Raw genomic sequence first — 23,469 nt, forward strand, 5'->3', positions numbered from 1 at the left:
CAACAGATATCCAGACTTGATGTATATATGCTGTAAAGATCCCTGTCAGTGAGACGATGAAGAAAAAGAAAATGGAAGAAAGAGGTTTGTATTGCTTGTTTGGATTCTTGCATGATTATGTGGTCTATCTGAATGAATTTACAATTGGGCCAGATCATTTATTCTTTCAAATAACTTAGTTTATAATCTGGGATGTTGTATTGAATCACAATCATATTTACAATGCTTGTCCTCAATGATTTCAACTGATAAGAAAATTAATGGATTTAGAGAGTATTTCTAAAATTTGAGAAGCAAACATTTTATCCTTACGAGGTAACTAATTAAATGTTTGCTTATTCATTTACTTTAAACTTGAATTTTTTTATTTTTTTTTTATTTTCTTATCTATTGAAAGAGAGATGAGTAGGCTGTTGTTTGATCATAGGAGCGGTTGTACTTTGTTTTGTTGCCCAAAGGTTGGTTGTGTGGTGTAGGTCACCCATGCTCTGCTGTGTCAGTGTCTGTTGTGCTTGTAGTCATACCATACTAGTTTGTGTACTATGAAAGTAATAATTCATAAGGATCTTTTGAAATTGAAAAGAAACCTTGTTAAGATGGTCTTTAACTCCAAGAATAGTGGGAAATGTTCTTTTCCATTTATTTGTATTTTGTCGAAGCGAGACATATTCCGCTGCTGTGGCGAAATTCAAAATATCAAACACCCCCTCCTCTTCCACTGTTAATTCTTGAAATTATGATATTTATTTTGAATTACATAACTCATTGAAATTATGATACAACAATGTAAGAGAATACAATTATACAATGTTATAACAATGTAAATGCTTACATATCATAAAAGAACTTATAGGTTTTGATATCTTCTATGATAAACTTGACTGCACCAATGCAACCCAACACTGCAACAACTGAGAACCAGGTAGCTATTGCAAAATTAAGGAGCTGCATTGAAAGGCGACATTTGGCGTCCTTGGGCATTCTTCCCACTTTCAAATATGCCACAGAAGGGAAGACAAAATCCAGTGGAGTGAACCCAATTGCGCCACAGATGGACACAAAGTCCCCAAAAAAGGGCATGGCCGCGGCAATAAGAGTAATAAGAGCCATGTAAATGGAAGTGAAAATAAGTCGGACAAGGTATTTTCTCAGGGGGAAACGGCCAGTAGCTTTGCCGGACAGCATTTTTTCCTCAAAGTAGGCATATGTTGGCCTGCAATATATCTAAAAGAAAAAATTCAATTAAAAGAGGCTTTGAATTCATAATCGTTTAAAAACAAGGCTAATGCAGAAACAAGAGAGGAAGTAATCACAAAAATGTGGGAAGATGCCATTATAAAAACATGACATTGCAAGAATTTCGCTTGACATGGACATAGACAAAAAGAAGTTTGAAATTCAAATTATGATGGAATGGTGATGCATCACTTAAGAAAAGACCATAAAAGAAAAATGGAGTGTTTGGGAGAGGAGTTTGAGTTATGGTGTTTGAATGCTTTTGATATATGTGTGGGTGAAAAAGTGTGTGAAAATGTAAGTAATGTTATTTAAAATGTGTGGAAATATATTATAACTAATCTACTAAACACCCTAAATGAGAGAGTACAAGAAGTCACGATTGAGAAAGTTTGTGTTCTGTTGACTGCTCACATTTTTCAAGACTGCATGTATTAGAATGATCACATTTTTCTATTTTTGCAATTTGATCTGTACTTCACAAATTGCTGATTTCTAGGGTGTAAATCAAAGAATATTTGGTTATTAAGAGGAGTAGTTTGAAACTTTGAATAATGTTATTTGTAGTTTTTTGAAATACGTATAGATAAAAAATGTCGAAATATGTATAATGTTGTTCAAAATGTGAAAATGTGGGTTCTAACTACTCTACCAAACAAGGCTTGAATTTCTCATTTTTAGGGATTTATTTATAGATACTTAGAGGTCGTTTGGTAACGTTGTTTATATTTTTTGAAAATACATATGAGTGAAAAAATATGTAAAAATACGTGTAATATTGTTTAAAAATTGAAAAGTATTATTTAAACTATCCTATCATACGACCCCTTAAAACTGAGAAAGGTTTGTCACGTTGCATTGGTGTTAATGAAGTTTTGAGTTTTCAAATGTTTGTATCTAGTGTATTCTGAAATCTATACCACACCCTTCTTTTCGTTTTATAGCTAAACTTAAATTATAATTCTGTCCTGAGAATAAAAATAGTACAAGAAAAAAATAACGAAGAAGAAAAAAGAGAGCAACAAACAGAGACCTACTATCATGAATACCTATAATGGCCAAGCGTGTTACATTAAATGCAACTCTTTATTTTGAAAACCTTAAAAGAGTACCTGATAGCATCCAGATATTTGTATCACAGCAAAGAGATTTGCCATAACAATTGTCCATTCAGGAACGCTTAGAGAAGATAATATGTAAGGCTGAACTTCTGATCCAAAAGCCCAGTATCCACAGGAGGCCAGTTGCCAGTAACTCAGGATAATGACAGTGTATGCTGCTGATACACCCTTGTACATATTCTTCCTTGCAGGTTCTCTCATGGTATTCTGGAAAACAAATGGTTGTTTATAATCACCATATTGATTGTTAAGAATGTGTATTGTTCAAAAATATTATCCCTTAGTTCATCTACCAGTACACAAAAGCCAAACAAAAATAAAAATTGACTTTTAATAGATGGAAAAAAAAAATCAATATAAGAATAAGAATGAAAACCCCTGAATTTATAAAATATTTTTTTATGACATGTTACCTGTATTTCAGGAAGCATTGCATCTCCAAAAGAAAACGCAATTATCCCAAGAGCATTAAAGGCTCTAAAGGTCTTACGAGAGGAGCTTCCTTGCAAACTGTAACTTATTGAGTTTCTGTCAGTCTTCTTACCTAGAAGGACATGAAGTCAAATAAAGCCAGAGATGAAACTATGAAGAGACTAAATTTTATGGAAAATGCTGGTTCAGGCAATAAAGCTATGATGCAGCAGGCAAAGGAAAACATGACAAACCCACCGTCATAAATTGTCACACCAATGGTTGTAGCTGCAAATCCAATCGTGCTGAAAGTGCACAATGCATTTACCCATCTCAATGAGTGGATATCAGGAAGCTGAGAGAGAACAAGTTCAAAGGCTCCAAAGAACATAATGAAATGCTGCAAGGTTAAGGAACCATCCTCACGAAAGTATTTGTAAACTGCCTGTGTACATATATAGACCCCCCCCCCCCCCCCAAAAAAAATGAAAGAAATAAACAATAAGAAATAAGGGGGAACGCATATCATGATAATCTTTCATTTTTAAGACTGCCTAACCTTAAGGCTGCTCCCAGCAGCAATTTGAATGGCAATGTTATTGCCCAAAGAAGCCACCTGCTGAAAAAGTGCAATAGACCAATAACCCCAGAATCCTTCAAGAATCAGAGAAAAAATTCCAGTCAAATAAGCAGAAATACATATGGTGAGAAAGCAATACAAGCTTAAACAGTTAAAAGATCCAACTTAAAACACAGGTTCGGATTCTAAATACCGAGATATTTTAACTGTATGTAAGCACTGTAGTTGGAAAAACAAGTGCATCACATGTAACTAAGGAAAATAATTGCCATAATTCAAAACAAATGACCAGAAAAGCTATAGCTCATCCAGTGAGAAATGGTAGGTATCAAGTTAAAACAAGTTGTGCCTTACGTTTCAGCTAGGGAATAGGATTTGGAATCAAGTGGTAATGTTTTAATGCTCAGAAATGTATCCAACAAAGCTTTAATACAAAAGTTCTATATAGAAGAATTAGAAGGACAAAGGAGTATGCAATCTTCATCAGGAGTAACTTCATCTTCACCCTATACACATATACATGTCCATGGCAATGGACTTGAATTGTAAACATTGTACAAGTAGCCACTAGAAGATAATTAATAATAGTTTTCTCAGATATTGTGGCAATAGCAGGCATCTAACAATCTCAAAGACAATAAAATTTCTAGCTACAATAGCAGACATCTAACAAGCAAGTACAAGTATGATATGCTCAAACAAGTCAGTCATGCCATTCTAAATAATTACGGCTGAAATGGGAAAAATTAAATCTGAATTCCTTCTTTTTTCTAGATTTCTCAATTCTTGGATATCTTATCTGAGTTCTTCTAATTACTCAAAAAATTAAGTAGTGGTCTATCATAAACATAAAGCTGACCTTGAAACAATTTTAAGTTTTTATCTTTTCTTTATAATATTCTTGTTGTTGATGTCACTCACTCACACTCACGGTTGTTTCTTTTCTTATATTAATATTAATATTAAAAAGTGGAATTGAAATTAGAAAATACCAACCAAAGATGCTCCCAGCAAGTTCTCTGTATGTAATGTGCTTCTTTCCATTCCATTTCCATAACGACGCAATCAGAAGGCTAGAATACCAAGTTGCCAATGTTCCGCTCACTAAACTAGTCACACCTGGACACAGGGAGTTGCAACTTAATTGTAACAACATATCCACTATACAATAAAAGTTTTTTTTTTTTGGTATAGGTAAAAACTAAAATAGATTTCATAAAAAGATAAAAATCATCAAAAAAAAGTAAAAGATAAAATAGAGAGAATTAAGCAAATAATGAAAATTAGACAAGAAAACTAAAATTAGTAGTATAATTTAAAGCATTAATATAAACAATATATATATATATATATTCATACATATTAACCCGAACTAAGTTAGATGTATGGAGTCTGGTTTCCATTGTAAGGCCTAGCTAGGAATTTATAGGATGGATAGCAAAATTATTATTATCATCGACAATAACAATATTATAGTATAATGCTAAATTGCAAATTAAGTTTAGCTCAGTTCAGACGATACTTTCTTTTCCCTGTAGAAAATCAAGTAGCGTAATTATAGCCAAATTATCATTATCATCAAGATCAACAATATTCTTGTTATAGTATAATATTTTGCTAATAGAAGCTGAATAGTGTCATCTCGTAGATTAGAAGATATTTTTAGGCATCGCGCACGCGAGGTTGCATAATATCTCTTATGATATATATTGTCGGTCCCACACCGTTGTGACCATGAAACAAATTAATGATTTCTGCCATATGGAGATGGATGATATGAATAATGAATATAACACACACACTTTGTTGTAATTAATTATATTATATGGGACTCTGTGTATTTAAAATTATTTTGCATGTTTATTCAATTCAATTGTTGCCAAAAAAAACGAAAGAAAAAGGAAAAAAAAAAAGATGTTAAGGGAAGCAAAGAGAAGAGTTCACAGACCAAGAGGCCAACCGAGAGAAGCAAGAGCGAAGGGCAAAGGAGCGTAAGCAGCTGGAGTGGCAATTGTTGTGGCCACATGGAAAGCCGCGTGCTTCCACGTCCCTCTTCCTTCTTCTTCTTCTTCTTCTTGCTTCTCTGCTGCTGCTGGTGGCGTGCTCGGAATATTGTCTGAATGCATTTTGCGCCAATTGTCAGCTACTTTGACTATTGGAGTTGAAAACAAAGCAGATTTACTTTTATTTATAGTTTCTTTCACGTGCCAAAAAATATACCACTCATAATTGTGCCTGCCAATACAAATTTTTTGAATACATTTCGTTTTTTTTTTTTTTTACTATTTTATAAAAAAAAAAATTAAATAAATACATAATAAGTTATAATTAGCAAAACATGAAATAAAATACAAAAAATAATACAGAAAATTTGTACTCATGCTGTGCACTCTTTCAATCTTTCCTTGTATTTTAATTTTGAAATGCTTTATTTACACCCTCAAATTGTTATTACACAAATTTAATTATAAATTAATAATAATAAAAATCAAATCAAATTAAAATAAAAAATCAAATCTTCAGAAAATCAAAACCCAGCCCTCCGTAACCGTCCATATAGAAAATGAAAATGCCCTCATAAAAACTATATAAAATTTGGCACTAACTCTAAGTTCATTAATAGTAGTTGCTTGTTTATCAAAAAAAAGAAAAAAAAGTAGTCGCTTGACTAAACTAAGATCTTCAAAAAAATATGTCGTTAGTGTGAACTTCAGGCACTTTTGGGCCCCCAAAAAAAAGAAGTCACTACGAAACAAAGCAGACGAGTAGATGTTTGACAAACCATCTAAGAAATGTCGAAGTGTGGAATTCAAGGCTTCAACCATGCGAGCTCTACAACTACAAGTGACTATGACCCCAAAAAATACACTATGATTCAACCTGTTAAACAGGTCACGTTGAGCGGATCTAATTGGGAATATGGTTAGGTACACTCTACACATCAAAGGATCAAACTAAAACAGATTATAATTAAAATCTAAAATTACATAGCCCTTAGGGTATCCATTAATAAATTATTTTAAGAACTCTTTTTTATAGAAAATGATAGTTTTTTAAAAAAAATTATCATAAAATGTTTTTTAATGATTGATTAGTACTTGTTAATTGGACGTAATTATGTGTGTGTATAATTTAATATATAATTTTTTTTTCATATATTCTATATTTATATATACTAGCACGTAACTCGTGTTATGTATGAAAACATTCAACAATAGTAATAGTGATTAATGAATTTGTCATCTCAATGTTCACATTAAGCATTATAAATGGGATGAAAACAAACAAACAAATCCAATTAAATTTATAAATTCTTAGGAACTGTTTAGAATCTTGTAATCCAAATTGACTTTTGAAACCAACAATACTCATACTAAAGCAATTAACAGCATTAACGAAGTAGTAAAACTTTTTTTTTTTTTTTGAGAAGAGGATTAGTAAAACTAAATAGTAAATAGTCACTTCTTGTAGAAGGTCCAAATTTTTTATAAGGCCTTTTTTCAAATAAAAAAAAAAAAAAATTTATTTAGGTCTCCTAAGAAGGTTGTACTATATCGTCCATGAGAGAGAATGGTGGCCTTAGAGGTGTCTAAATCATGTTTCAAGATTAAGGGAAGATTAATTATGAAAAGATGCTTTCCCAAGCTTAAAGCATGGATCCACTCCATCCACTTCCCTCACTTTGTCTCATTGGGAACAATCTTTTGGTATAAAATGAAGGAAAATGTTAACGGATGCCTTTAAAGTAATGGTTAGTAATTCATTTAAAAAAAGAAATTTAAAATGAAAAAAGAGTAACTAACATTTTAACAGTTTTTTTCATTTCCCATAAAAGTGATATCAAAACTTTCTCTAGATAGATTGTTAACTATTATTCTAATGGCACTCATTAGCTTGTCTTATGTAATTTAGTTTACTCACCGATACAGACATTATTTTCCTTAAATAGACCACACACAATTGAAAAAAAAAAAAAAAAAAAATTATCCTCGCAGTTGTTGTATCAAGTCTTCACAAAGCCATCTATTGTATCTTCAACTACCACGTTAAGAACAATCAAAAGAATCTCCTGATACAGAGGAATATTACGCAGTGGCAAGGTTGGCATTGATAATATAGGTAAACCTCTACATTTTTATTTTCAAGGAAAATTACAGCAATAAAGGGTTTAAAGGAAAAAAGAAAAAGAAAAAAAAGTGGAACCTATTATACAAAACTTAAACTATTTTCGCTCGTTTGGAGTAATTTGGTAAGTCTCATTCACAGCACGTTAGGAGTAAACTGAAACTGAAATTTTACCTTTTTCTTGGCTATTTAGCCAGCATAAGAAGTCCGAGACGAAAGCAACTTCATAGGATGAATGGCAAAATTTGATGATTGAGACGGAAAATTAATAAAATGGTAGTGTATGAGAATGTGAAGCGATGGAGAGTAGGCTTGTTCTGAGAAATTCAATGGAAGGAGGAGAGGGCGGTGTGAGTATTGAATTGGTGGACGTTGAGAGAGAAAACAGAGGAGACATGGGATGAGGGTATGGAATTGAGAGGAGCAGGTGAGGTTTCGCTTTTAAAGCCTTTTTCTTTGGACTCCTCAATCGTGGCAATGGTGTTAATACTTAATACTTGTAGTAAAGGAAGCTGGAGAGCTATGAATAGAGGAAACATTTAAGAGAGAGAAGAGCTTGAGATTACTGAGTCCAATTATAAAAGTGTGTTTGTAAGATGTTCTTACTTTGGTTAATAAGGTTCCTCATTGTGGTTTTTTTGGCTTCATGTTAGGTGTTAATCTAAATTAAAAAATTTAGATAGGACATATGACATAAAATTAGAAATTTAATTGGATTTTCACTTAGTTTTGGCTATATAATATGATTTTGTTTATATATTTTATTTTTATCTCCGAAATACTTGTTTCTAATAACTCTTTTATATTCTTGCATTTGCTCATCCATTTTATTACATTAATACTGGATCCATTTCATTATAAATGAAAAAAAATACCTCCAATTCGTCCTGCCCTAACTTGCCTTGCCCTCACATTTTGCGAATATGCCTTGCCCCTAAGCAGGGCTGAGTTAATCTTTGCCTAAACAACCTATAACTATAAGGCCATATGGAAGAAAGTCCATTATTAACAGATAGAATATATTGTATCTTTTGTCTTATACAACATTTATTTTTTTTTAAATTATCCTCTCTTTGAATGTTGTGGATTCTAATAATGTGTTATACTCTATTTCTAGTAATTTAAGAGTAAATTTTTTTTACCCTACCCCCTCGTTGTACCTAAATTGTGACATGTGTTTAGGAACTTCAACTTGAGTTGACATTTTAACATGTCTAAGGCTCCGTTTGTTTCAACAGTAAATAACTTTCAAAAAATATTTTCAGCATTTGTGGGTGTTTGGCAACACCTGAAATTTTGGTCAAACGGAAAATCAAAACCATTGACCGTAAAATAAACCCTCCCCACCCGTAAAACATTTTCCATGTCTATTTTACCTTCAAATAGAGTTTTCCGTTAGAAAACAGAGAAGGAGAGGGAGAGAGCAACGACCCACACCAGAAAAGAGAGAGAGAAAGCCGAATTGGTCAGATCACGCCGGTGAAGCCAAGATCACGCCGTCCTCAACCTAAAGGCCCGCCGTCGAGCTCCCACCGGGCAAGATCGAGGCGCGATCTCGCGCCGTCGAGCTCTCGCCGGGCGAGATCGGTGACCCACCGATCTCACTCTTCCTCCTCCCTGTCTCACCTCCCTCTCTCAGTTTGACCAAATGATTTGGCCATGGTGTTTTATTTAATTTTTGTTTGTTTAGAAGTTGATGGATTGTAATGTTCTATTATAAAATTTGTTTGGAATGTGAGAAAATGGTTGAGAAAATGTGAGAAATTAGTAAAAATTTTGCATTTTCAGAATGTTACTGATGGGGGATAAAACAAACATGACGGTACCACCACATGTAAAAATCGTTATGATAGGGTGACGAGTGATATGACCAATGAGGACGGATGCGAAGTGGACGGACAGGTAGAATGGATGCACATAATTTCCCCCGTCCTTCTCCGGGTTACCTCAAGTCACACTATATGACTAGGGCTGACGTGGCCTTAATTGTAATTCACGCCAACGTGTATATGAAGAACTCTTGCGCTACACGTTAAGCCTTGATTGAAAATTCCTATAAGGAAAAAAACTCTAAGAGATACAAAATTTCACGAGTCACTCTCCTAGAAGGAAAGGATTACTTGACCAAGGCGAGAATCTCAGCCCTACGCTACTATATATACTCCAAAACCCTCACAAAGCAAGGTACGCACATTTAACTCAACTCTAGCACTTTAGGGTTGAAAAGAAATTCTAACTTGATCTTCGGAGGGTTTTTGGCCGGCACCACACCGGTGCTCTCTTTTAGGTCTCTTTGTTTTCTGTTTGCAGGTTTGATTCGAGTTGGAGAGTGCTCGCAACTTATTGGTGATATTTTCGACATCATCAGTTACCAAACACTTAAAAATATTTTTCAAAGTATTTTTTAAAATGCCACCAAACACCTAAAAATATTTTCCTTTACCGAAAATATTTTCACCTGAAATTATTTTCCACTCGAAAAATATTTTACACCCAACCAAACGCAGCCTAAGTACAAATTGAATTCTTTTATGAGTCTAAAAAATCCTAATCATAGTTGTTTTTATTTTTAGAGAAAAAAATCTTGGGTGAGACAGACGTATAAGATCATTGTCTCACTAACACGTGAGACCTATGCACTCTCACCTAATACCTTCTCTTTCTAGAGATTAGACGAGAAATTGCATAAACCATTCCCCTTGTAGCACTTCAAACAGCGACGTCGTTTTTTTCCACAATACTACTAACTATAAAGGCGACTTTTCCGTGTGTAGCATCGAAGGACTAGATTAGATTAGATTAGATGTAACAAATGCTTTCGGCCAATGGGGATTTAAAAAAACAAAAAAACAAAAAAAAACAAAAAGCCGATTTGATAAGGCGCCATTATACATGTTGCTTCGATAAGTAACCGCCGTGATAAGAAATAGTTGGTGAACAGTTTTTCCCCCAAGGTTCACACTTCAATCGACAGCACCCTATATGTAGAGCTCTTATACACAACACAGCTCACTCTTTATTGATTGAAACCCATCCTAAACCCCAAAAAGAAACGCACACACAAATTCGTTAGGTTTTTTCTGCAAATTCATTGGATTTCTCAGTCTCTCTATTTTAGCGGGCGCAATGGTTTACATTACCTCTTGGGACGAGTTCGTCGAGCGATCCGTACAGTTGTTCCGTGCCGATCCCGATTCTGTACGTTTTTTCTTCCTTCCACCTTCTGTTTGTTTCCCAAGAAAATTGTAGGAAAACCTGATAAGCATTGTTGCAACTCTGCATAGTAAGCCAACGCTTGAATATTATTTTTAAAACGAAATCATATAATTTAGGGTTTGACTGATATAGTTAATCTAATTCTTTTTTGGAAAATGAAAATTGGGGGATGTAGACGCGGTATGTGATGAAGTATCGGCACTGCGACGGTAAATTGGTTCTCAAGGTCACTGATAATCGAGAGGTTTGACTTCTGTCTTTTATTTTTATTTTTATTTTTATTATTTTTAATATTAATTTATTTATGTGTTATCTTAGATCAAATTTTTTGGAGTATCACTATTTTTTAAGCTTACTGTGATTCAAATAATATTTATGTGTTTGGGTTTATTGTACCCGTATGAGTGACTAAAAAACATATTATCTCTTGCAACAATTATTTAGTCATGAATGCTATGATTTTTAGATCAAAGATTGGAATTCTATATGTGTTGAATCGAATGCTAGATTTTAGGTTCAATTATGGAATCTTGCTGTATATTTAGGGTGTAAAGCAATTAGGGGTGCTTTGAGGGTTCGGTATTGTCCAAAGCAACAAACAATGGGAGTGGAGTCTGATGCTTGATCTTAAATTTAACACCATGACTTAGGTTACCACACAATTTGTGTGTGTTGATCTCAAATTCGACCGTGACATAGGTTACTACACGATTTGTGTGTGTTTTTTTGAACTTCCTTTTTGAAGTAAAAAGGGTTAGACCAGTAAATTATATCTAGAGTGAGGAATGGAGTTGAATTGGTGATTGATAATCGTCACTGTCTAGTCAGGAGTCTCTTGCGTAGTGCTTTGCACTTGTTAGAGATTCAATATAGTTGGAGTTTAAGGCATGGAGATTGACTTGATAACTAACTGATTCATGCAACAGGAGGGACTTTCTAGAGATTCTCTTCTGATTAGAGAAGAGAGTACTCTCTTCCCCCACTTGAGTGGGAATGAATATATCATCTTTGGAATTTTAGAGCTAGTTATTACACTGGAATGTTACATTACTTTCATTTAATTCATGCAATATTTACTTATTAAAATAAAATGGGGCTAGTGTTCAATGGCATGATTTTATAGATCAGGTAGTTTAGAACCTTCAAGTCTTCCCTTTTCATCCAAGCATGTAAAAAATAGTATCATAAGTTGGTTTAGATTTTAAATTCAATCAAATTAAGTGACGGAAGATAAACAGTATGATTGGTTTTTATTTGATCATTGCAGCATTAATTTCAAGATTGTTTTGTAAACACTTTGTAATGTGATCAATGCCAAAGAGTTGATGGGAAAAAGGATTATTGCTGCAATATGGTCATAATTGGTTTGTGTTGAGAAGGCTCAGCTGATTATCAGCTTGTACTACGGAGAAGAACATGGTGTTTCTACAATCAACCTATAGAGTTAGCTTTAGGGACAGTTAGTCTTTGTTATCTGGAGTTTTGTGCTCAAGGGAATGTCAAACCTGAGTGATAGAATGGAAAAACGTCCCAAAAACTACCAGTTTCATAATTTTTTCTTATTGGTAAGTTATAGATGCGTCAGTTGAATTTTGAACCCAAGATCTCACCCTCCAATTTGTTTTTACAAGGTGAGGAGGTGCCATTTGAGCTAGAGCTTACTAGTATGCTCAAGTGGTAAACCTTGAATTAGTCATTCTCAAATTAACGGAATCCTTAACGAAGCTAATGTTGAGACCTTCTAGTGTGTTTCTCACAAAATAATGTGATGTATGTTTGGTGGTTCTTTGCTAGTGTCCAATTTCATGTTTGTCGGCTATAATTTTCTTATTTGTACCTTGCTTGACAGTCTTCATGTTTAATGGTTTCAAAATGCACAACTGTTTTTGCTTAGGAGCACAACTTTCTTAGAAGTTTAGAAGAATGATTGGATGAGTATATGTCAAGAAAATGCCAAGAGCCTTGTAGCTCAACTGGCACCTTCTATTGAATTATTAAAAAGAATATATGTCAAGAAAACTTATGTAGATTTTTAGATGAAAGTCATTTAAAATATAAATAAATCCATCTATCCAAATAAATAAATAGGATGACTTTAAAATAAGCTATCTTCTTTAAAGTATCACCTTTGTTATTGAATAACTAGTTTAGAAAGCTTATCAACTTGTGGACGCTTCATTTGGTGCATCGTACTCTCTGTGTCATATTATAATTTTTTAGAAATTGCTTTTGTCATACCCATGTCCGTGCTTCCTAGATCTATCATGTCCAGGTACTGATTTTTTTAATATAACATCTTGATAGCTGTTTGGGAATTGAGAGTTGATTTTGGGTTGGAATTTTGTCCAATATATAGTGCTGGGAGGTTAGAGGACATATTTCTTTTCTCTTTTCTTGATGAATCTTGATATCTGTCTGGGAATTGAAAATTGGTTGTGGCTTTGTATTTTGTCCAATATATATATATATATATATATGTTGGGAGGTTTTCTGGGTTCTGAGGTGTCAGAAGAAAATAACCTATGCTTGCTTATGTTGTGAAGGTAAATTTTAAGCCACAAGCCTTGTAGCTCAACTGACACCTTCTAGTCTTTCTAATGGAGATGTCCAAGACTCAAATTCCCCCACCCCCCATCTATCGAATGATCAAAAAAGAAAAAATTATGTCATATGCATTATTTGAAGCATATGCATCATAAACCTGGATTTAGTCAACTTAGTGCTAGATATTGGATTTGGAATGTTTTTGCACACATGATGTAGTCCTGGATTTGAGGAGAACCTGCGTTTCACTCATATTGTTGAACATTCCTGTTATCAGAAATTATCTTTTTATCTAGTAACCAGTTACTCATACGATGGGTTCTTTTGTTTTTTCACCAGTGTCTCAAGTTTAAGACAGACCAGGCACAGGATGCTAAGAAGATGGAGAAGCTTAACAACATATTCTTCACTTTGATGGCTCGGGGTCCTGAAGGTATTATCTTCTTCTTCCTTTTTTCAATAATTCTGATGGTATAATCTTATTCTAAGCTTCTTTATGAAATTTATGGTGCATTGGAGCATTCCATGGAAGTAAAAGTTGAACACAAAAAATTTAGAAATGGAATTACAAAATAGATGTCTCATTGTGCGTTATCAAAACATTAACTAGTATATGTTTTATGACATTTAAATCTTTCCCTAATATTTTTTTTGTAATAATTAACTCAAAGTAGAGAAACTGGTTTCAAATGCTCTGCAAAATGCAATTGTTTACATATACAATTTTCCCCATGAGATGTCGATGCACATGCTTGTAAAGTTCCATAATGTTCTGGAACAGTACAAACAGTTGAAGCAACATCTGTTATTTTATAACTGCAAATTAGTGCTCGTATGGATGGCATTTTGAACGTGTTATTATGCTTCCCCCAGTATATCATTGATTTTGATTATGGTTTGTGATCTCAAATTGTACTAACTAAAACCTGTTCTGCTTTCTCATTGTGCAGCGGATGTAGCAGAAGTTACTGGGAAGGAACAAATAGATGCACAGCCAACCAAGAAGGGTAGGGGAAGAAAACAATAAATTTGTTTGCTACTAGACATATAGGTTTTGGACAAATTTTAGTTGATATCATGGATGATATGCAAAATCTACTGTCCTGAAAATTTGTTAAAGCCGTAGTAAATTTGAAATTTTCCTGGGGGAATTTTATAGATGCTTCTCTCCCCTAATGATTGTTTGATCATACAAGATTGTTGATACTTTTCATTTTGTGTATTTCGGTTCTTGTGCAGTCATTTAATTTCTTGTTTCAAGCTTTCTGAATCAATTGCCAGAATGCCAGGTTTATGGTTGGCATCAATTCGCTACCACTTGCCACCATGTCTAACATCTCTTCCAGTAGTTCTATTATCTTTTACTATGATTTATGCTTCTTCAATATGGTAGTTTCAACATGAATAAAATGTGCAATCTCTTTGAGCGTTCATTAATTAAGATATTTCTGATAATAAATGTTTTCCAGTTTCCCATTATTCAATATGTGGTGTACAAAATATCTTATCAATATCAAAAAATCCAAAACTAAATTGGCATGGCTAGTGAATAAGATGTTTCAGATGGCCAGGCATTGGCAACTTGAACAGAACAGAGTAGGGTATCCCTCTCCCCTGTGTCAGTCTCTTGTGCTCCACTAGTTGTAAGAGGAACGTAATCTTGGTGTTGCCATTATTGGCAATAATGGGTTACGGAAAAAATTAGATGCATATGCAATGCAAGTGTTTGTTTATGTAGTTCTCTGACCAATGCACACTTACTGAGATGTCCATGGTTGTAAAAGGTCTCGAACTCTGATGGAATGGATTTTGAGAGATTGGTAAATGATTCACTTATAGACTTTTATAAAGGCATTTAGGGGGCAGTATGGAATTTTGAGCAATAATTTTTAGTTTTTAAACAATATTACACGTGTTTTTACATTATTTTTTTTTTATATGTATTTTCAAAAAATACAAATAATATTACTAAAACAACGTTACCAAATGTAGCCTTAATTTTTAGTTTATTGCTTTACATGGGTAAAAAAGACCCGGCCTGAAACATGAAATTTGCTTGGTCAAAGAACAGACCCTGTCGTTGGAGAACGATTCTTGGTCTTGCAAATGGGATTGTTTTTAAGATTATTGACATGCCAGGCATAAAGTGTACACAGTACACTGGGCTGTTACCTGATATTTTCATTTCCTAGTGCTAGTGCATTTTAATGTGTTTGATAGCGTGCATTTTTAGGTAGGTAAGAAAAAGTGGAAACATGGCCAGAATGACTGAAAGTTTTGTATATGAGCTTACGCGTCAGCTATCCACATGATATGGATGATGAGGCAATGCTTACCTGCTATAATTCTGCCAATGAGAATAGGGATAGAAAATAATTATAATTATTGAAAAAAAAAGGGCATCTTTATAGTAATCGGGCAGAGTGGAAGGAAAGATTATAAAGAAATAATCTAACTTTGTGTTTATTTAAAACTTGAAAAAAATCAGAACCATATTTGGACTAGCATATTGCATTACTCCCAATTTGGTACACTAACATATATTCCTCTTGTTTCCTCAAAAAAAAAAAAAAAACATATATTCCTCTTGTATGGCGTGTAGCCATTTTTAGATTGAATATAAAGTCATTGAATCCATCAAAATCCATGACTGCTAGACAAAGCACTAGATTTTGGTGGGAGATGAGACAATTTTTTTTTTAATTTTATGTAAAAATCTCAAAGATTTCAGGGCAAGTCTGTGTGAGTGTGAGCAGAGTGTAGATAAAGATAAAGGACCCAAAACCAAACGTAAACATGTTTTTTTTATTTATATGAAACGTAAACATGTTTTACAACCCATTGTTGTAGTCCTAAATAATCATGGGGTACCTCAAAAGCATGATATATATGTCTAAACAGATCCCGAAGCAGTTACTTTTGCTTTTCTTTTGCTTTATTAGGCCATTAAAAAGTAAAGTGTTAATTCCATGTGCCACAAAAAGCTTGTGAATTGAATTCTACTCCCTTTTTATTTTTCGCTAAGAAAGATAATTGAAAAAGTGAAAACAAAAAGCTCCAGGAAAAATATTCTTCAAATGAAAAAGATAAAAAGAGAGCAAGAGATGGAGAGAATGTTTTATGGTGGGCAAACGAAAGCAAGGACAAAGTGCATTGTCTTCTTTATGAATGGGCTGTACGTTCCGAGGCATGGGTGGGGTAACCAGGTGCAGGGAGCTCCCTAGCTATCTTGGCATCAAGCAGCTAGCTGCACCATATTCTCTTTTAAGTTTAGGAGCTAGAGTTTGATTTTTTGATTCCCTTTGCCTTTGCAGACACTCGTCTATACATGACTATTGACTATTGACTATGGACATGTGGGCTGGAGGGTTTAATTTAATTACTTATTAATTCCTTAATCCGCCAAAGAAGGGTGAAAATCAGGGCAAAAAAGTGAAAAACAAAGCTCAACTATACACTTTTGGAGATTCCTCAAGGAAAATAAATAAATAAATAAATAAAGGAATACAAAGAGGAGGAAAAATATGATTGATTTGAAAAAAAGAGAAAGAAAAGAGAGCATAGGTTTTAAAATTAAAAGAATAGAATGAACAGAATATGCCACCCCATCCATCCCTATGCTTTGGAGGTAGCTGGCTAGCTTCAACATAACGTTAGACAATCCAATATGTCCCTGCTCCTGAAAATGATATATATATATTTCTGATCATCTTAAATCAAATGTGCAGGCATTAGACATATATAGCCTTTTTAAAAACAAAAGAAGGAATAAATAAAGCTGCCATGTCAATGTGTGTAGTGAAGAATTCTTTTTTTTCTTAGAATAAGGATATTTGTGTAATGTGTATAACCTGCGCTGGAAAAAAAGAATAAACTCCAATAAAGTTATCCTTTATTTCATATGGACAAACCAAATAGTTCTCAATTAATTAATTTGGACTTTATTGTGTCATTGAAATCTTGAATCTGAGTACAAACTGATATCTCTTCTCCTTTACAACCCTACTATTACTTTTCGAATAATACAAACACACATAACTATGTAATGCATATATGTACCTTCCTGCTGAAAATTATGTATTTTTTATTTTTATTTTTTGGCTTTATTCATCCTCATGAGAAATGATGTATCTATGATACAAAATATTTCTTCTAACAATTATTAACTCGTCCATGTAACAACTCAATAACTGAATGTCGTATAATTCACTTTTATGTCGCTTTTGTCATAATTTGACCCACTAACTTTTCACATAATATTCACTCATGAGTTATTATGTGAATAAAAGTTGATATTATTGTTTAAAAAAAAAGAAGAAGATAATTTCTCTATCCGTAGTCATCATACATTGGTTTATGGAATATTTGTCGCCTAAACTTCTTATCCTAGTTTGTATAGTAAAATGTACAATTAATGATTTGTTTTTTCAATATAATAAAAAAAAATTTGAAATTGCAACGTCCAATCGAAATACCACAAATTCTACATGACTGAGACAAGAGGGATTCAATAATCCAGATGGAGAATCAGTACATAGTGAAAACATTTTGGGTGGCATGTGGAGACAATGGTTATTGGTTAACAACATATGGCTAGCCTTATCTGCATTTTTCTTCCCCGACAATAAACATGATATAATTTACAGAGAGGTCAATATTGCACATGCTAAAAATGTTGGAACAACTTTGTCAATGAGTTCGGTAAGTGCTTTTGACACAAAGAAAGTTTAACCAACTAGAGCCATTCGAATAAGAACCCAAAAAAGTTTTTTTTTTTTTTTTTAATTTTTTTTAATTTTTTCAAATGATCTATCCAGTATCTACGGACTATATATATAAGATCCTTGACCTTTGGATCTTTTTTCTTTTTCTTTTGATAGGGACCTGTGGATCTTAATCCAACAGCTCCAATTAATTAATAAATCAGCTTGATGCTATTCATGGACAACTGTCTTGGGTCCATGTCCTAAATACTAAGCTCCATATTACATAAAATAGAATTTGATAAAGTTGTGAATAGTAGCTAGACAAGTTTGGTAAAGAGGCATGATCTTTGTCACTTCGACAATGTAAGAAATTTTGGCTTCTTTACTAGCTATTGATGTTGAAATTTCTGCATTAATTTAGGTGTGGCATGTATATGGATTATTGTTTCAAAGAACATTAATCCAAACTTAATTTGACCAAATAGTAAAATTTTACCGACCAAGAAAAGGTCCCTGGTTTGTCTTGTCTTTTCTTTTGTTCCATATTATTAATATATACATACATATATATATATATATATATATATATATATATATATATATATATAGCATGCGTGCTTCATAGTTCATAGAACCTAGGGGTGGCAATTCGTGTTCGCGTGTCGGGTTCATGTCGTGTCAAGTTATGAGTATTCGACTACATAGGTCAACACTAACCCGACCTGTTTATTAAACGGGTCAAGATTTCTCAACCCTAACACGACCCATTTATTAAACGGGTCAGTCGTGTCGACCTGTTTATTAGATTTTATCAAAATGAAAAATAAAAATTAATGAAAAAACAAACAAATAAATATTTTTAATATAAAATTTAGAACTAACGAGTAACTGCATCACAAATAATCATTCAAAGTTAAAGCATATCCCAATATCACAAATAATCAATCACAATATGTCAAAGAAAATAAATCACAACAACTAATAAGTTTATATACCTAGAGTTTGAAGGGTATATTGGTAAAATATCATTTAATTAAACGGGTCAGACGGGTCAAACAGGTTCTATGTGTTCAACCCTAACCCAACCCATTTATTAAACGGGTTAGTCGTGTCAACCCGAATATGACACGAACCCGTTAAGCCTCAACCCATAACCTGCTAATTTCGTGTCGTGTCGTGTCGGGTTCGCGGGTCGTGTCAAATTTTGCCACCCCTAATAGAACCTACCATGTCTCTCGTAGAAGAATAGACATGGAAAGAGAAAGAAATTAAGGACAATACCTCCGTCTATTAATTATGACTTTCAACAACAAACGGACGGTTATACCATTCGTTTATTGCTTTGAAATTGCACAATATCAGCATTAGTTTAATTTAACATATTATTTTGATTTGTTTTGCATAATAAAAGGGCGAAGTTTTTTGGGAGACTCTATGAAAAAATACTTCCTCCGTCCCATTTAGTTTGTCTTCTATCCTATTTTAGGATATCCTAAAATATTGTCTTATTTCTAATAATAAAAGTCATTAATTTACTAATGTTCCTATTATACCCCTATTTAATTTTCAAAACTACTCCATTTGAAAATAAATTCAATTTTTTTGATATATTTATTTAAGGATAGTTTTGGAAACTAATACATTTTTAAAAGTTAGACAAGATAATAAATGATGTTCCCTTAAAAAGTTTGACTTTTCAAACAGGACAAACTAAATGGGACGGAGAAAGTACCAAATTTTTTATTTTAATATTAACAAACCCAAACAAGACTGTTGATTTTTTAGACAAATACAGAAAAGCACAGTTTAATTAAATGTGTCCAGTTTTTTAATGTTAAGTTCTTTAGAATAAAGAACAAATTTTCCATCAATTTTACACTTTTAATATTTATGATCTTTCAAATCATTTTATTTTAAACTACTGTATAAACAAGTAACGAAAATATCAATTCAAGAGTCCTACTACTTTAAGTAATTTTTATATAAAAATCATCCAATTCTATATTTAGATTAATTTTTTACAAATATATATATATTATTATTATTTCTTTTGAGATAAAAGATATAAAAATATTATTTGTGGGGGAGTAAAAAAACCCGAATGGGCATGTGGGCCTTTGGGCTCTAGCAAGGAGGGCCGATCTGTTCATAAGCTAGGAATTTGTTAGTACTATGAATCGGCCCATATGCCGAGGGTCCGAAGATACTGCCGAGGGTCCGAAGGTATAGCCGAGGGTGAGTTCCTCCTCGGACCGTTCCAAGAGGACTCGGAGATTCACTACAAAGGTCAAGGCAGAATTCTGGAAAGACTGTTGGTTAAGAGGGGGAGGCCCTGAACCTTATAGATGCACCAGTGTTAAAGAAAATATCAAGAGCAAAGGCTACCACCTCCGCATTAAAGACTCTGCACCTACCTCCCTGGCCGCATTAATGGGGAAGTGACCCCTGAACAGTAGGGCTGAAACTTCTAGTCACTGTCCAAAAGGCATCAGGGAATGAAGTATTTAAGGGGGGTGAAGGCCAAAGAGATGAGGGGTCGGTAACTAAGAGAGAAATTAAGACTTGTAACCTTTAAAGAAAGAAAGAGAAATAATACAGAAGTAGTCCTCGACTCACGTCCGAGGAGGTCTATTTGCAATTATCGTTTATTTTTTACAAGTGTTTGTAACTTTTAGCCTGTTATCAAATTCTCAGTACTTCTAACCTAGGTTTCAAGCCCACACTCTACAAATTTCATTGTTTAAGGCTTATTGGGCCTGAGCCCGTAGTTGTCTTTGGGTCCAGGTGTAATTATGCACTTACATTATTAATTTTAATATTTGATATACTTGCATACTTATGCTTAAATTGAATACAAGCTTATTTTATCTAGAAAAGTTAATAGATGCTCTAAGGGTATTTATTTAAAAAATATTTTTAGAAACTTTATAGGAAAAAATAAGTAATTAATTCTTTTAACAATTTTTTTTATAAGAAATGATATGTTCACAATATTTTTACAACAAATTTTAAGTGGCAAGTTGTTACTAGTTGTTATTGTCGGGTTAAAAAAATAATCTCAGTGCTAAATTCAAATTTGAACCAATAATAACTAACCACCAGTGATTGGTTGTAAAAATATTGTGGACTTAGCATTTCTCATTTTTTATATTTGCTATAAAAGTGATATCAAAACTTTTGTAACATAATTCATTTTTTAAGGGCAACTGTTAATTGAACCATATTTTTATACAAATTTTCATTCTTTAATGTATTATTTAACCAAGGTCGAATCATGATCCAACGGCTCAACTAATGAACCATGCATTAAAGTGAGACACTTATAAGTTAATGATTTGTTGTTTGGTATGATTTTAATAAATGCTTGTGGGGTATGAAGGGCAAGAGCCGAGGTTCAAGTCTCTAAAAATAAGTTTTACACACATATACACTTAGATTAGGTTAGAGTATAAATTTTATCTTGTATAAAAAAAAAATTTAAAAAAAGATAACTATATTGGTGGGGAATTTGTATAATATAGTTGCTTTTTTATGTAATGGTGTGTAATCTTGTAAGATCAATTTTACCGTATTAACTCTTAAAACACTAATCAATTGTGCTTTGTTTATATAATAAATAGTTGGACTTTACATCACGGTTCCTATTAATGCAATTAAGGAATCGAATTCTACTTTATAAATCTAGTTTAATATGATATCAAACTATACATACAGTACATGATAATCTTGAGGCAAAAGTGAAGTTAAGAATGCACCAAATCAATTATGATATTGGATGTAAGAGATAGCATCAAATTGAGAACCATGTTAAAAAGAAAAGCACAAAATTTTATAGAAGTCTAATTAATTTATTAACACGCATATATTCATTAGCAGTTATATAAAACTGTTATTGGACAATTTGTTAAATCTGCATTCTGTTAAATTAATTAAACTCATGTAAATAAGAGAAGAACATTTTAAATGTTATGACTTATAAATCGGCATTCAATTTAGTATTAGGTTAGGTATGACATAAAAAATAAAAAATAAAAATTAAAAATTAAAAAGAGAGTGTAATATTGGGACAGCTCTTCTTCGCTGCAATTATTAATACTTAATATATATATATATATATATATGTTAATGTTTATGACTCCTAGTCCTAGATAAATTTACTAGTATAGTATAGTATAGTATAGTATAGTATATGTGTTTTTGTTGGTAAGCAGCAGCAGTAGTAGTAGTAATATTTATGAGTATAAGGATGACGGTAATGATGTAAAATAAAGTGTGCACGCTTGCCAAACTCCAAATCCAAATCCAATGTTGTAATCTTCCAACAAAGAGCCACCACTTCGGACACAAACAAAACTTGATTGTTGTTCATACATTTTATTTTACGAGGGCATTATGGTCACGCAAAAAGCTGTCAGGTACTGCGATTTAGTAATATATAATATTAATATGCCTCTATCCTCCAATTTTGTAGCCTAGTAAATTAGGAATAACTCCAAATTCCCGCATTATATTTAATTTTAATTAAGTAAAGGGAAATGAATTCCTCGTCGCTAATGCTAAACGTTAAAGTTTAGAGTGAGAGAGAGAGTGAGCAAAAAGTCAACGAGGATGGGACCCAGTGGGACCCAGGCCCATGTCAGTCACCGAACTAACAGTAACACAGTGTTCGCACAGCGCAAGCGGCAAAGAAGACATATATACATCCATACGTATATAGCTAATTCATTATTATTATTATTATAATGAGAGTTCACTGCCAGTGCCAGCAGTCAAACAAAAAACCTTGGGGAACGTTTCAGACTTTGGGCTAGTTAATTTACACGTGTCGTGATCGCATTCGTTGATTGTTGCAACGGCTATATTGGGATTCTCTCTCTCTCTCTCTCTATCTCTGAGGAGGAGTACCGTTGTGGGGTCGGGTCCCACTCCCAGTCCCACTGATGATATTTATTTGTTTGATTCAGGCAGCGGACATTTTGACATTACCTATATTCCATATTCCATATTCAATAATAATAATAATAATAATAATAATAATATGCCGCACATATAGACTATAGTGAAAAAAAAACAAAACAAAACAAGACACTTGAAAGTTGAAACCAACCTAAAAACAAAAGTCCTCCGATTTATTGCTTTTTTGGCCTCTCTCTCTCTCTCTTTGTCTTCTCACTTTATTTTCTGTTTTCTTTTTTTCTTTTTCCCAAGTATTAGGCTCTTTTCCCCTCATCCCATGTGACAACAGTTGGGTCTTCTTGACTTTTCAATATATTCTACTCTTTTTTTTTTTTATCCTGCCCCTATGTCATTATTAATAAATTATTTTTAAAATATTGACATTATTTTTATCAAAACAATTAATTAATTTTTATTTCCTTATAACAAGTTTTAAGAAAATAATTTTATTTCTTTATAACAAGTTTTTAAAAATGTTTTCCAAGTCCGTTAACTTTGTAAAACACTTTGTTTTAAGGGATCATCAAACCCATTATTATAACTATTGAATTCCCCCTCCCCCCCCCCCCACCAA

The 23,469-nt window shown here is 33.0% G+C and overlaps 2 protein-coding genes across 2 annotated transcripts; one reads left to right on the plus strand and one right to left on the minus strand.

Annotated features, from left to right (window-relative positions):
* Positions 1-617: 617 nt before the first annotated feature.
* LOC142612859 (GABA transporter 1-like) lies at positions 618-5,505 on the minus strand. The gene is made up of 7 exons (XM_075785031.1): positions 5,297-5,505; positions 4,345-4,467; positions 3,328-3,422; positions 3,027-3,213; positions 2,771-2,901; positions 2,349-2,564; positions 618-1,224 (listed from the first exon to the last, which is right to left on the minus strand). Exons 1-7 carry the CDS (start codon positions 5,472-5,474, stop codon positions 829-831), a joined length of 1,326 nt encoding a protein of 441 aa, XP_075641146.1. The 5' UTR covers positions 5,475-5,505; the 3' UTR covers positions 618-828.
* A 4,963-nt stretch (positions 5,506-10,468) lies between these two features.
* LOC142614306 (signal recognition particle 9 kDa protein) lies at positions 10,469-14,475 on the plus strand. The gene is made up of 4 exons (XM_075786897.1): positions 10,469-10,671; positions 10,865-10,933; positions 13,573-13,666; positions 14,184-14,475. Exons 1-4 carry the CDS (start codon positions 10,600-10,602, stop codon positions 14,258-14,260), a joined length of 312 nt encoding a protein of 103 aa, XP_075643012.1. The 5' UTR covers positions 10,469-10,599; the 3' UTR covers positions 14,261-14,475.
* Positions 14,476-23,469: the final 8,994 nt, after the last annotated feature.

The sequence above is a fragment of the Castanea sativa genome, chromosome 10 (assembly GCF_040712315.1).
Source record: "Castanea sativa cultivar Marrone di Chiusa Pesio chromosome 10, ASM4071231v1".
Taxonomy (NCBI): Eukaryota; Viridiplantae; Streptophyta; class Magnoliopsida; order Fagales; family Fagaceae; genus Castanea; species Castanea sativa.